The 13,391-nt window shown below is 41.4% G+C and overlaps 3 protein-coding genes across 8 annotated transcripts; 2 read left to right on the forward strand and 1 right to left on the reverse strand.

Moving 5' to 3' along the window:
• Positions 1-221: 221 nt before the first annotated feature.
• On the reverse strand, positions 222-1,021 carry LOC117186878 (ATP-dependent RNA helicase vasa-like). Its single transcript, XM_033388160.1, has 2 exons — positions 1,004-1,021; positions 222-768 (listed from the first exon to the last, which is right to left on the reverse strand). Exons 1-2 carry the CDS (start codon positions 1,019-1,021, stop codon positions 253-255), a joined length of 534 nt encoding a protein of 177 aa, XP_033244051.1. The 3' UTR covers positions 222-252.
• Positions 1,022-2,725: 1,704 nt separating this feature from the next.
• Positions 2,726-12,048, forward strand: LOC117187990. 6 transcript variants are annotated; one of them, XR_004472408.1, is made up of 5 exons: positions 2,726-3,328; positions 3,442-4,239; positions 7,135-8,413; positions 8,527-11,737; positions 11,845-12,048. XR_004472408.1 is itself a non-coding variant. In XM_033391076.1 (4 exons), exon 2 carries the CDS (start codon positions 6,279-6,281, stop codon positions 7,920-7,922), a length of 1,644 nt encoding a protein of 547 aa, XP_033246967.1. In that variant the 5' UTR covers positions 2,727-3,328; positions 3,442-6,278; the 3' UTR covers positions 7,923-8,413; positions 8,527-10,644; positions 10,705-10,745. The 6 variants fall into 6 exon arrangements, 5 of the variants coding, with proteins under 5 accessions (XP_033246973.1, XP_033246967.1, XP_033246965.1 ...); XM_033391076.1 differs by lacking the exon at positions 11,845-12,048 and having other exon boundaries at positions 2,727-3,328; positions 3,442-8,413; positions 8,527-10,644; positions 10,705-10,745; XM_033391074.1 differs by lacking the exon at positions 11,845-12,048 and having other exon boundaries at positions 2,727-3,328; positions 3,442-3,733; positions 3,794-8,413; positions 8,527-10,745.
• A 337-nt stretch (positions 12,049-12,385) lies between these two features.
• LOC117186879 (ATP-dependent RNA helicase vasa-like) lies at positions 12,386-13,190 on the forward strand. Its single transcript, XM_033388161.1, has 2 exons — positions 12,386-12,403; positions 12,639-13,190. The coding sequence occupies exons 1-2, from the start codon at positions 12,386-12,388 to the stop codon at positions 13,152-13,154; spliced, it is 534 nt and encodes a 177-aa protein (XP_033244052.1). The 3' UTR covers positions 13,155-13,190.
• The last annotated feature ends 201 nt before the right edge of the window (positions 13,191-13,391 follow it).

Here is a 13,391-nt window from a genome sequence, read left to right on the forward strand (position 1 = left end):
CAACTTTCTGCTTCTACTTCCAACAACCGACTCCCGTATCGATAGCCCCTTATCGGTTAGGTCTTTTAAACATCGGTTAAGTCTGGTTATATCGGTTAGGTCTTATCGATGGTATCTTAAGTTCAAATGTTAATTTAGATGGGATAGTGCTAACTGCTTGATACACTGTCCTTTACATATATATGTACATATATATTACTTCTATATATAAGCCTTATTTTAGTCAATGGTTTTTTTTTTAGTCAGAGCGACCTAGTCCCATTCCTGTTCATCTTCTACAGTTGAAGCTTCCTGGATGATATTTCCACTTCCGCGAACATCATAGCCACCAAACTGGGCCCCGCAACCGCCATGGCCACTCAAAACGCGTAGAAAATCGGGCACTACCTGCTCAGATCCCTCAAGAATTTTCACCAGATCTGTGGCCACGCCCGAATCCTGCTCGGGATCAAAGAACGAAGTGGCCCGACCATAATTTCCCACACGCCCGGTGCGTCCAATACGATGAACATAGTCATCAATGGTCTTGGGCATATCGTAGATAACGACATGCTTGACGTTCTTAATATCTAGACCACGAGAAGCAACCGATGTGGCAATGAGCACTTTCATCTTGCCAGTCTTAAAGTCGCGCAGAGCTTGTTCGCGCTGACTCTGTAGTCGATCGCCATGAATCGAAGTTGTGGGATGCTCGGTTTCCGACAAATACGAGGCCAGAAAATCGGCCAGTAATCGGTTACTGCAGTAACCAGAACTAATATGTTGCAACTGAAGGAAAGTTCTGGGGGTAGTTCTCTCGGGAGATTTTAGGGATATTTTTAGAGAAAGTTCTGTCCATGTCGACGTTGCCTGATATGGAGTTTCTTTTTTCACAAATTAAGTTCCTTGCTAGGGAAAACACTCTTTCGGAGGAAGCTGACCATGCTGGTGTTGCAAATATTTTGCAGATTTATTTATATAATATTCGGAGCTGCGATTGGTTTTCATTCCACCAGTGCAAAACATTGAAGTCGTCTTTCATAGGTATACTCGTATATTGGATTACGCCACTATTTCCCTTGTCAAGACTTCTTCGTCTGACTGTCCTGAAAGTGGTTCGATAAAATCAGCTAAAAACTCCTCGCATTTATTTGAACGAATCGCCGACAGGGGTATGTTCTCCTTGTCATCAGCGAAAAACGATCGCATCATATTTTTACACTCTTCAATAGTGAGAGTTCTATCCACTTGTATCAATTGATTTGTTAGAAGGCATAAAAGTAACGCAATTCATTTATAATTCTCGCAAACGATGTCGCAAAAGGCTCGCAAGAAATAGTTTTTGCGAGAGTTTTTTTTTTGACCCGTTCCCATTTTGTTCCGTAATAAAAAATATTTTTAAATTGTAATATGAAATGAATTTAATGTATATATGTAATATGTATGAACTATGTACTAAAATTTAAGTTTTTTTGCATCACTTTTTTCCAATCTGGCCTTCCGTTCCTGAGCATACTGGAAATATTTTTGAGTTGTATGGTCGAAATCCTGACCGTCGAGCGCAAACTTCTGTTTAAATGCATCTGTAGAAAATATAAAATATATTAAAAATTGGGGAATTACATGTTCGATATATGCTCGGCTTTTTCTTTTGTAAGACATTTTATTTATTTTATTAATAATGTACTTACCGATTGGCAGAAATTTCTTTTAAATGCGTAAGAGATGGTAGAGATTTTTAACTTAGCACTGCACAGTTCGACGAAAATAATTGAAATGACGGCGCAAGGAACGCACGCTTTATTTGCACTTGTTTCTAATGCTCGACACATGTAAAAAAAGAAAAACACGAATGACTTTTCGACCACTAATCTGTCGACACGTCATCTGTCGAGACGTGAACACAAAGCCGAAGGAGAATTGCCGGACCGAAGGCACACGAAGGCTTGCTTTTTTTTGGCTTTCGACCGGCAGCACAGTCGAAGCGCACTTTCCTATTGCAAAACTCCCGCTCGCGAGCTCGTTTGCGAGCGTTTTGCGACACAAAACCATATCGCTCGTACACAAGCTCGCTTGCGATCTCGTTTGCGAGCATTTTGCGGAACTCTCGCAAAAACTATTTCTTGCGAGCCTTTTGCGATATCATGTATGAGCCTTTTGCGATTTCGTTTGCGAGCCTTTTGCGATATTATTCATGAGTCTTTTTTGATACTGCTAAGGGCTCAAAAGAAAAATATTTGTTTTGATATTATTTTATATCAAAAACGACTCCCAAACGATATCGCAAAAGGCTCGCAAATGATATCGCAAAAGGCTCGCAAACGATTCCTCTGCGAGTTATCATAAATGATACTTTCACTGCCACAAACTGAACGACACAAGTATCATATTTGTATCATATGCGGGTCCGAATGCGAGCGTTTTGTCGGGTTAAGTCTCGCATTTGACTCGTATGCGATATCATTTGTGATCGTTTGGTTTGCTGGGTTATAGCACATTTGATTCACAGACCTTGATGTATGAAGTTTTTGGTCATGTCGTTGGAGAGGACAGCAATGTAATTCCAAACTTCGTGGCATGCCGAAATTGTTTTACGATTTTCAAATTTACTGGTGCCACGTCCAATTTGGTCCGGCATAAGTGCTATAAGGCTGTTGGAATACGCCTATTCAACTTTCAAATAATAACATTAAATACTACTAACTAATACTATCGATATATTAAGTATTATTATGTTAAGTTAGTCTGGTCACAGTTGAAGTGGACACTACTTCCTCTTTCCTTTCTGCTCTCGAATCGAATGTACATATGTGGTACCGGTGTTACAGTCAAAATATAATCAAAGAATATATAAATAATCAATGAACAAAAAAAACAAATAAAAAAGTGTTTTTTTAATTTAATATCATAACTAGTTAACCAATAAAGGATACCAACTCTGAAGAAAACGATAACGTTTATGAAGGTAGATGCCGAAACGAAATTATTAGTGACAAAGGTCGTGACGAAGTGGGTCGTTCAAAATTGTCGACCATTTAGTATTATCAGCGATTAAGGTCTTGAAGACGTTATATCAGTTGCCCTTGATATTTTAAGTCGTTTTGGACCAAACGTAAACATTAGCAGCCTGCTACCTCATCCAACAACGAGATCGCGTAACGACACAGACTTATACAATAAGGAACTTCAAGCTGTCACAGAAGAAATAGTCTTAATGAAAGGCAATGACTACACTATCACGTCAGACGCATGGACAGATACCTTTTCGCAGACGTCCTATTTAGTCCTTCACACTATTTATTTAAAGGAAGCATGAAAACCCGTCTGCTGGAAATGATCTGCATTAAAGGTGAATCTGCAACAAGTTCGTGTTTATACCCTTACAGAGGGTATTAAATTGTTATCGAAATGTGAAGCAAATGAGGACAACAATTTTTCTTTCTTACTTTTATTTATTTGCAGGCACATTAATTCGCACTAAGGTGGAACAATGTTTGAATTCTTTTGGGTTAGATTTAAACGACGCCATCATTGTTACAGACAGTGGATCAAACATGATATCTGCATTTAAGGAATCAGCTCAGATTCATTGTGTTGTCGAGAAAAATTAGCTTGTATATACTTAGTTTTAAGCAAGGGCACAGATACCCTACATAAAGAAAAAAGAGAGAAGAAAAATGGCCACACTATGAAAAGACAAGAAGGTCACATTAGTTTGAGCAGTCGAAGAAAGAGCGGGTAGAAAAGACGAAGCGTGCGTAGATATATTACCTACATATAAGAATAAAATGTATTAACCTCCTTTTGCAAATAGGAAATAAAACGCAACCAACGCCTTAGTACCTATGAAGATAAGCGATTGTGTTTTATCCGCAATTCTCACGTTCCTGGACTCAACATCTTTTATTTCGCTTCTTGGAAGCCAATGACGCTAGAGTTCTTGGAGTTTGTATGAAGACGGGCAGAGACTCGTGGTGCAAGCACTGAAGTATACTGGACATTGGAGAAGCGACGGAACCCACAAGGAGACGGTCATCTCGCTCGTGGGTGGATAATAAACATTGCAGAACACGGAGGCCAACGTGGGTGCGCACGTCAGGCAGCTGAAAAAAGTGCACATTTATATGTATGTATGCGAGATCGTGCACATACTGCCATCTCGCTCTAACCAACGAAGTTCTTGCGGGCCAGCAACTAGAGGCTTGAGTGCGCAGTTGGCTGATGAAATCGAGTGAAAATTTCTGGATTGTGGTTTGTTTGGTAAGTGCCAATTTGATTGTTGATTTGGGGAAAGGTTAGTCTACGGGTGATGATTACCAGAGCAATGAGCAAATTAAGGGCAACGGATGAAATGGACGAGGACAACGTTGAGATGGGAAAAGTGGAAAGAGAATCCGCGCAAGGTGAAGCCTCAAATATGGAGGGGGCCGGGCCCGGCACATCAAAAGAAGCCCAATCACATGGCGTTGTTAACGTTATGATGGAGATGTGGCGCCAAATGCAAGAAGGTCAGCGGGCCAATGCAATGCAAATGCAGCAGTTCCAAATGGAAGTTCTGCGGATGAATCAAATTCAAATGGAAAAAACTAATATACGTCTGCGATCCCTTGGTATTAGTGGAAGGACAACTGGCGAGCCAGGACCACAATCAACCATGGCTGAGCCCTCAGCGATATCAGACGCAGTCTCATCACCAAGGCAACCGGTTCCTTCTCAGGAAACGCAAAGAAAATTGTACGATCTACCGGAGTTTAATGGTGCTCCCGAAGAGTGGCCAATGTTCAACGAAGCTTTCACTATGACCACTGCAGAGTACGGATACAGTGACAGGCAAAATTTGTTACGCCTCCAAAAGGCAATAAAGGGCAAGGCTAGGGAGACCGTTGAATGTTTGCTTATTCACAGTTCTAACGTTTCAAATATTTTAGAGACCCTTAAACAAAATTTTGGTAGACCGGAGAAACTCGTAAAAAGCCAGATTAGTCACGTTAGAGAATTTCCGAGCATTCGCGAAGGGAGATTGGAACAATTAGTAGAGTTCAAAATGAAGGTACAAAACTTGGCTTCATTCTTAGAAGCAGCTAACGAACATCAGCAGTTAAAAAACCCAAAATTAATGGAGGAGTTAATCTTAAAGTTGCCAGTGCAACAGAGACTGGAGTGGGCACGCCATTCCAAGCAACTAGGAGATGAAAAATCGATCAGTCATTTAAGTCTATGGCTTCAGGGATTGGCCGAAGAAGTGCAAGACGGAGGATTGGTTGACGATCAGGCGACGTTCAAGCCAAAGAAGGAAAAGTCGAGACTATTCCATGCAAACGACATCGGACTTGTAACCATGAAGGCGTGCTCCGCATGCAATGGGAAACACGACTTGGAAAACTGTAACTCATTTGCCCAGTTAGAACTTGAAAAAAAATGGCAGCATGTAAGGGAAAGAAAATTATGCTTCAATTGCCTAAAGTACGGCCATCGTAGTCAAAAATGTAGACGACATCACCAATGTGGACTTGATGGATGTGCCAAACGCATTCACCGTTTGCTCCATGCAGAATCAGTTAATCAACCAGGCGAGGAAGTAAAGTTCACAGGAACAGCAACGCATGAGGCTAGCTCACTGATTTGGATGAAGGTTCTGCAGTAACCCTTATAAATGAAAGCCTGGCAGACGAGTTAGGATTACATGGGCCCAAAGAAAGTCTGACATTGCAATGGTTTGGAGAAAAGACATCAACGGAATTGGTCAGCCGATTTAATATTGGAATATCTGATGAACGTGGAGGCAAGGTCTATGCACTAAACGGAGTAAGGACTATTAAGGATTTACGGCTGCCGAAGCAATCCGTAAACATGTCTGAGCTAAGCTCGCAATACCCACACATAAAGAGTATTCCTGTGAAAGGCTATAGAAATGCTAGACCTGAAATACTAATCGGACTAGATAACCTACATTTGATAGCTCCAAAGCAAATGAGATCTATGGGATACGTTGGGCCAGCCATTGCATTAACCAATCTGGGATGGGTTGCGTATGGAAAATGTCGCGGAGAATCAGGACCCATGAGTAATGTAAAGGCCGTACATCTGGTTAAACACAATGACGAGCACATTGAACAGTTGGTGCGAGACTACATCACGAATTCGGAAATGGATGTGCGGATTGTGAAAAACCACGTAGAAAGTCGAGAAACTGAGAGATCGAACCGATTGCTATCAACCACGACAAAACGTATTGGTGACCGTTTTGAAACGGGAAGTGTGGATGTGTGGATGACGTCGTCTTGCCTGACAGCAAGAAAATGGCAATAAAGAGACAATTGTCTTTGGAAAGAAAATTTATACATGATCCAGAGTACTACAAAAAATACTGCGACCTGATGGAAGCATACGAAGAAAAGTCATACATTCGGCATATCACAAGCAATGAACTGGAAGTGGACAAGAAAAAAGAATGGTTCCTGCCTCATTTTGGGGTCTTAAATCCTAACAAGCCCGGCAAGTTGAGAATTGTTTTCGACGCGGCTGCAGAAGTCGATGGAGTGTCGTTAAACTCCATGCTCATGACTGGCCCCGACGGGTATCAATCCCTAACGGACATTCTTATGAGGTTCAGACAGAAACCGATTGGAGTCTGTGCTGACATAGCAGAAATGTTCCACCAAGTCATAATACGAAAGGAGGATCGATGTGCCCAACGCATACTATGGAGGAAGAATCCAGGCGACGAGATGAAGGAGTATGAAATGCAGGTCATAACCTTTGGAGCCAAATGTTCACCGGCCTCTGCTCAATATGTGAAAAATAGAAACGCACTTGAATTTAAGGAATCGTATCCAGATGTGGTGATTGCCATTATTAAAAACCATTATGTGGACGATTTGGTGCATTGTTTTTCATCCGAAGAATCGGCTGTGAGAGTCGTGAAGGAGATAGTTGACATTCACAAAAAGGGAGGATTCGAACTGAGAAAGTTTGTGTCCAATTCGAAATTCTTCAACAAGGTTTTTGGTAACGAACAAGTAGCTGAACCCATAACTCTTGATAGGGATGAATCTTCGCATTATCAAAAGGTCCTGGGAATGTACTGGTGTACACGCAGCGACGAATTTGGGTTCTCACTTTCGTTTAACAAAATTGACGCATCAATCTTTTCAGAATCAAGAATACCGTCTAAGCGAGAAGTATTGCGAGTGGTTATGTCTGTGTTTGACCCATTTGGAATTCTAGCCGAATATTCCCTGATCGCTAAACTGCTTCTGCAGTCAATATGGCAAAAGCGAACAGAGTGGGACCAGCCAATTGAGGGCGACGATATAAAGCAATGGAAATGTTGGTTGCGCAGCCTAAGCCAAGCATGCAAGATAAGGATACCCCGATGTTACGCTGAAGAGTTCTTTGGGGAACCAATTGAACTACACATATTTTGCGATGCGAGTGAGTCAGCTTATGCAGCAGTTGGATACTGGCGCATACGTACGAAATCTGGATGGAAGTCCGCATTTATAATGGGAAAGACCAAGTGTGCCCCAATGAAACTATCGACCATACCCAGGCTCGAGCTACAGGCGGCAGTGCTAGGAACTCGTCTCAGGAAATGTATTCTTGAGGGTCACGACGTCAACCCCAAATGTGTCCACATGTGGTCCGACTCCAAGACTGTCTTAGCATGGATTAAATCAGATCACAGAAAATATAAGCCATATGTAGGACACAGAATTGACGAGATACTTGAGGCCACAAGGTTGGAAGATTGGCATTGGGTGCCTACTAAGGATAACCCGGCAGACTTTGGCACCAAACTCAGATCTGGAACTCGAGAAACCTCCTGGTTGAGAGGCCCCCAATTCCTTCACTACTTCCTCTTTCCTTTCTGCTCTCGAATCGAATGTACATATGTGGTACCGGTGTTACAGTCAAAATATTATCAAAGAATATATAAATAATCAATGAACAAAAAAAACAAATAAAAAAGTGTTTTTTTAATTTAATATCATAACTAGTTAACCAATAAAGGATACCAACTCTGAAGAAAACGATAACGTTTATGAAGGTAGATGCCGAAACGAAATTATTAGTGACAAAGGTCGTGACGAAGTGGGTCGTTCAAAATTGTCGACCATTTAGTATTATCAGCGATTAAGGTCTTGAAGACGTTATATCAGTTGCCCTTGATATTTTAAGTCGTTTTGGACCAAACGTAAACATTAGCAGCCTGCTACCTCATCCAACAACGAGATCGCGTAACGACACAGACTTATACAATAAGGAACTTCAAGCTGTCACAGAAGAAATAGTCTTAATGAAAGGCAATGACTACACTATCACGTCAGACGCATGGACAGATACCTTTTCGCAGACGTCCTATTTAGTCCTTCACACTATTTATTTAAAGGAAGCATGAAAACCCGTCTGCTGGAAATGATCTGCATTAAAGGTGAATATGCAACAAGTTCGTGTTTATACCCTTACAGAGGGTATTAAATTGTTATCGAAATGTGAAGCAAATGAGGACAACAATTTTTCTTTCTTACTTTTATTTATTTGCAGGCACATTAATTCGCACTAAGGTGGAACAATGTTTGAATTCTTTTGGGTTAGATTTAAACGACGCCATTATTGTTACAGACAGTGGATCAAACATGATATCTGCATTTAAGGAATCAGCTCAGATTCATTGTGTTGTCGAGAAAAATTAGCTTGTATATACTTAGTTTTACGCAAGGGCACAGATACTGCCATACTGGTGAAAATATAAGCCATATGTAGGACACAGAATTGACGAGATACTTGAGGCCACAAGGTTGGAAGATTGGCATTGGGTGCCTACTAAGGATAACCCGGCAGACTTTGGCACCAAACTCAGATCTGGAACTCGAGAAACCTCCTGGTTGAGAGGCCCCCAATTCCTTCAAGAGGACGCAAGTCAATGGAATCTAGGAACTTCAGACGTTGGTGACACGGAACTGGAACTAAGAAGCAAGTTTACGTTATCAATCAATGAGATGTCTTCAGATGGATCTGTCAATATCGTATTCAGGGAGTTGCTGGAAAGGTTCTCTTCATTTACAAGGCTGATGCGAGTTGTCGCTTGGGTCTACAGGATGTGTGATCGTAAGATCAAACGAAAAGTCTACCTTGATGTAGCTGAAATTGAAGAAGCTGTACTCATAGTGATCCGCAATGTACATGATGTTGCATTTCATGATGAGCGGGTGGTGCTATTGACTGGACAGTCCATCGAAAAGAACAGCAAGCTGTGGAAGTTTTCTCCGATCATAGACGGAAGAGGAGTGATCCGCATGAATGGGCGTATTAATAACGCATGTTCGGTTGGAGAAGAAACCAGGCGTCTAATATTAATGCCCCAAGGGCATCACGTTACAAAATTGATCGTGCGACATTATCACGAGCTATGGAAACACCAGAATGAAAACACAATTATAGCAGAAATACGCAGAAAGTACTACATACCACACTGCCGACAGGAGGTTCACCGTGCAGCTAGAAATTGTATGACTTGTAAAATCCAGAGAGCTTCACCAAAAATGCCATTAATGGGACAACTTCCTAAGGACAGACTCTCTCCGTACGTACGCCCATTCTCATATTGTGGAATCGACTATATGGGACCGTTTCTGGTTGTAAGAGGAAGAAGTACCGAGAAACGCTGGATATGCCTTACAATAAGAGCAATTCATTTTGAAATTGCCAGGGACAGATACGTGTCTTCGAGTATTGCATAACTTCATGGGGCGGCGCGGAAGACCAGTAAGAATCCGATCTGACAATGGTACCAATTTGGTGGGAGCTGAGCGTGAATTGAAAAGAAAATTACAGGACCTCGATCACATTAGAATAGCGAACGAGCTGTCAACCAAGCAGATCGAATGGCTGTTTAATTGCCCGCTAAACCCCCATGCAGGTGGGTGCTGGGAAAGATTGGTACGCAGTGTGAAGAGGGCCATAGGACACGCGCTGCATGACAAAAACCTGAAAGAAGACATACTGTATAGCCTAATGTGTAACGCTGAAAACATAGTAAATTCCAGACCGCCTACACACATTGCTCTGGATAACCCCACAGACGATCCGATAACCCCTAATCACTTTCTTTTAGGTTCTCCCAATTCTAGCCAGACACCACATCCACAAGAGGAGAAGTACCAGCCAACTCGAAAGGAATGGCGCATCGCTCAGCAGATCTCACACTCATTTTGGAACAAGTGGCTCAATGAGTACCTACCAGACCTATGCAGACGGACAAAGTGGCATCACCCAGTGCCACCACTCGTTGAAATGGACATTGTTCTTATCTGTGATAAGAACCTTCATCGATCTCAATGGAAAAAGGGAGTTATTCTAGCAGTCACGCCTGGACGCGACGGACAGGTTCGCTCAGCCACTGTAAAGACGACGGCTGGAGTTCTACACCGCCCAACCTGTATGCTGGCAAAGCTAGACATATTGTGAATCACGAGCGTGCTTGATTCACGGTGGTGGGGATGTTGTCGAGAAAAATTAGCTTGTATATACTTAGTTTTAAGCAAGGGCACAGATACCCTACATAAAGAAAAAAGAGAGAAGAAAAATGGCCACACTATGAAAAGACAAGGAGGTCACATTAGTTTGAGCAGTCGAAGAAAGAGCGGGTAGAAAAGACGAAGCGTGCGTAGATATATTACCTACATATAAGAATAAAATGTATTAACCTCCTTTTGCAAATAGGAAATAAAACGCAACCAACGCCTAAGTACCTATGAAGATAAGCGATTGTGTTTTATCCGCAATTCTCACGTTCCTGGACTCAACACATTGTATAAATCATTTGTTAAACAATGTTGTTGAAAAAGCATTCAGAGCAGTTCCAGAATTGGTTCAAATCGAAAAAAAAATACGCAAAACTGGCTTAATATTTCAAGAGGTCCGGACAGAACGTAAAATTCAAGTTTAGTCGTGTGTCAGACGAGATGGAATAAAATTACGATACGATAGAGCACAAATTTTAAATAAAAAAACATAAATTAATCGTTAAGATGGGTTGAATTATAGCGACATTACTGCAGTCAAAAATTTACTCTCCAAAATCGAGGAAATTTTAAAATTCTTGTTGAAAAATGCAGAAGTAAATCCATCGATTTGGCTACTCTTTTCTATCCATGTATGATGCCATAATTTGTTTTTCTGAGAATGGCAAAAACACAGACACCAACTCATATACATTCAGCTTCATGTTGACACGGAGAAGTCTCAACCCAGCAAACCAACTAACGTGCCTTTTGCGAGAGTTCCGGAAAATGCTCGCAAACGAGCTCGCAAGCGAGCTTGTGTACGAGCGATATGGTTTTGTGTCGCAAAACGCTCGCAAACGAGCTCGCAAGCGAGCCAAAAATGAGCTCTACTTCTTGTGTCGCAAAACGCTCGCAAACGAGCTCGCGAGCGGGAGTTTTGCAAAAGGAAAGTGCGCTTCGACTGTGCTGCCGGTCGAAAGCCAAAAAAAAAGCAAGCCTTCGTGTGCCTTCGGTCCGGCAATTCTCCTTCGGCTTTGTGTTCACGTCTCGACAGATGACGTGTCGACAGATTAGTGGTCGAAAAGTCATTCGTGTTTTTCTTTTTTTACATGTGTCGAGCATTAGAAACAAGTGCAAATAAAGCGTGCGTTCCTTGCGCCGTCATTTCAATTATTTTCGTCGAACTGTGCAGTGCTAAGTTAAAAATCTCTACCATCTCTTACGCATTTAAAAGAAATTTCTGCCAATCGGTAAGTACATTATTAATAAAATAAATAAAATGTCTTACAAAAGAAAAAGCCGAACATATATCGAACATGTAATTCCCCAACTTTAATATATTTTATATTTTCTACAGATGCATTTAAACAGAAGTTTGCGCTCGACGGTCAGGATTTCGACCATACAACTCAAAAATATTTCCAGTATGCTCAGGAACGGAAGGCCAGATTGGAAAAAAGTGATGCAAAAAAACTTAAATTTTAGTACATAGTTCATACATATTACATATATACATTAAATTCATTTCATATTACAATTTAAAAATATTTTTTATTACGGAACAAAATGGGAACGGGTCAAAAAAAAAACTCTCGCAAAAACTATTTCTTGCGAGCCTTTTGCGACATCGTTTGCGAGAATTATAAATGAATTGCGTTACTTTTATGCCTTCTAACAAATCAATTGATACAAGTGGATAGAACTCTCACTATTGAAGAGTGTAAAAATATGATGCGATCGTTTTTCGCTGATGACAAGGAGAACATACCCCTGTCGGCGATTCGTTCAAATAAATGCGAGGAGTTTTTAGCTGATTTTATCGAACCACTTTCAGGACAGTCAGACGAAGAAGTCTTGACAAGGGAAATAGTGGCGTAGTCCAATATACGAGTATACCTATGAAAGACGACTTCAATGTTTTGCACTGGTGGAATGAAAACCAATCGCAGCTCCGAATATTATATAAATAAATCTGCAAAATATTTGCAACACCAGCATGGTCAGCTTCCTCCGAAAGAGTGTTTTCCCTAGCAAGGAACTTAATTTGTGAAAAAAGAAACTCCATATCAGGCAACGTCGACATGGACAGAACTTTCTCTAAAAATATCCCTAAAATCTCCCGAGAGAACTACCCCCAGAACTTTCCTTCAGTTGCAACATATTAGTTCTGGTTACTGCAGTAACCGATTACTGGCCGATTTTCTGGCCTCGTATTTGTCGGAAACCGAGCATCCCACAACTTCGATTCATGGCGATCGACTACAGAGTCAGCGCGAACAAGCTCTGCGCGACTTTAAGACTGGCAAGATGAAAGTGCTCATTGCCACATCGGTTGCTTCTCGTGGTCTAGATATTAAGAACGTCAAGCATGTCGTTATCTACGATATGCCCAAGACCATTGATGACTATGTTCATCGTATTGGACGCACCGGGCGTGTGGGAAATTATGGTCGGGCCACTTCGTTCTTTGATCCCGAGCAGGATTCGGGCGTGGCCACAGATCTGGTGAAAATTCTTGAGGGATCTGAGCAGGTAGTGCCCGATTTTCTACGCGTTTTGAGTGGCCATGGCGGTTGCGGGGCCCAGTTTGGTGGCTATGATGTTCGCGGAAGTGGAAATATCATCCAGGAAGCTTCAACTGTAGAAGATGAACAGGAATGGGACTAGGTCGCTCTGACTAAAAAAAAAACCATTGACTAAAATAAGGCTTATATATAGAAGTAATATATATGTACATATATATGTAAAGGACAGTGTATCAAGCAGTTAGCACTATCCCATCTAAATTAACATTTGAACTTAAGATACCATCGATAAGACCTAACCGATATAACCAGACTTAACCGATGTTTAAAAGACCTAACCGATAAGGGGCTATCGATACGGGAGTCGGTTGTTGGAAGT

Source organism: Drosophila miranda, chromosome XL (genome assembly GCF_003369915.1).
Source record: "Drosophila miranda strain MSH22 chromosome XL, D.miranda_PacBio2.1, whole genome shotgun sequence".
NCBI lineage: Eukaryota > Metazoa > Arthropoda > Insecta > Diptera > Drosophilidae > Drosophila > Drosophila miranda.

What these genes read in the sequence shown, in the direction of transcription:
- LOC117187990 (XM_033391072.1), top strand. Translation starts at nt 6,279, where the DNA reads ATGGCAATAAAGAGACAATTGTCTTTGGAAAGAAAATTTATACATGAT.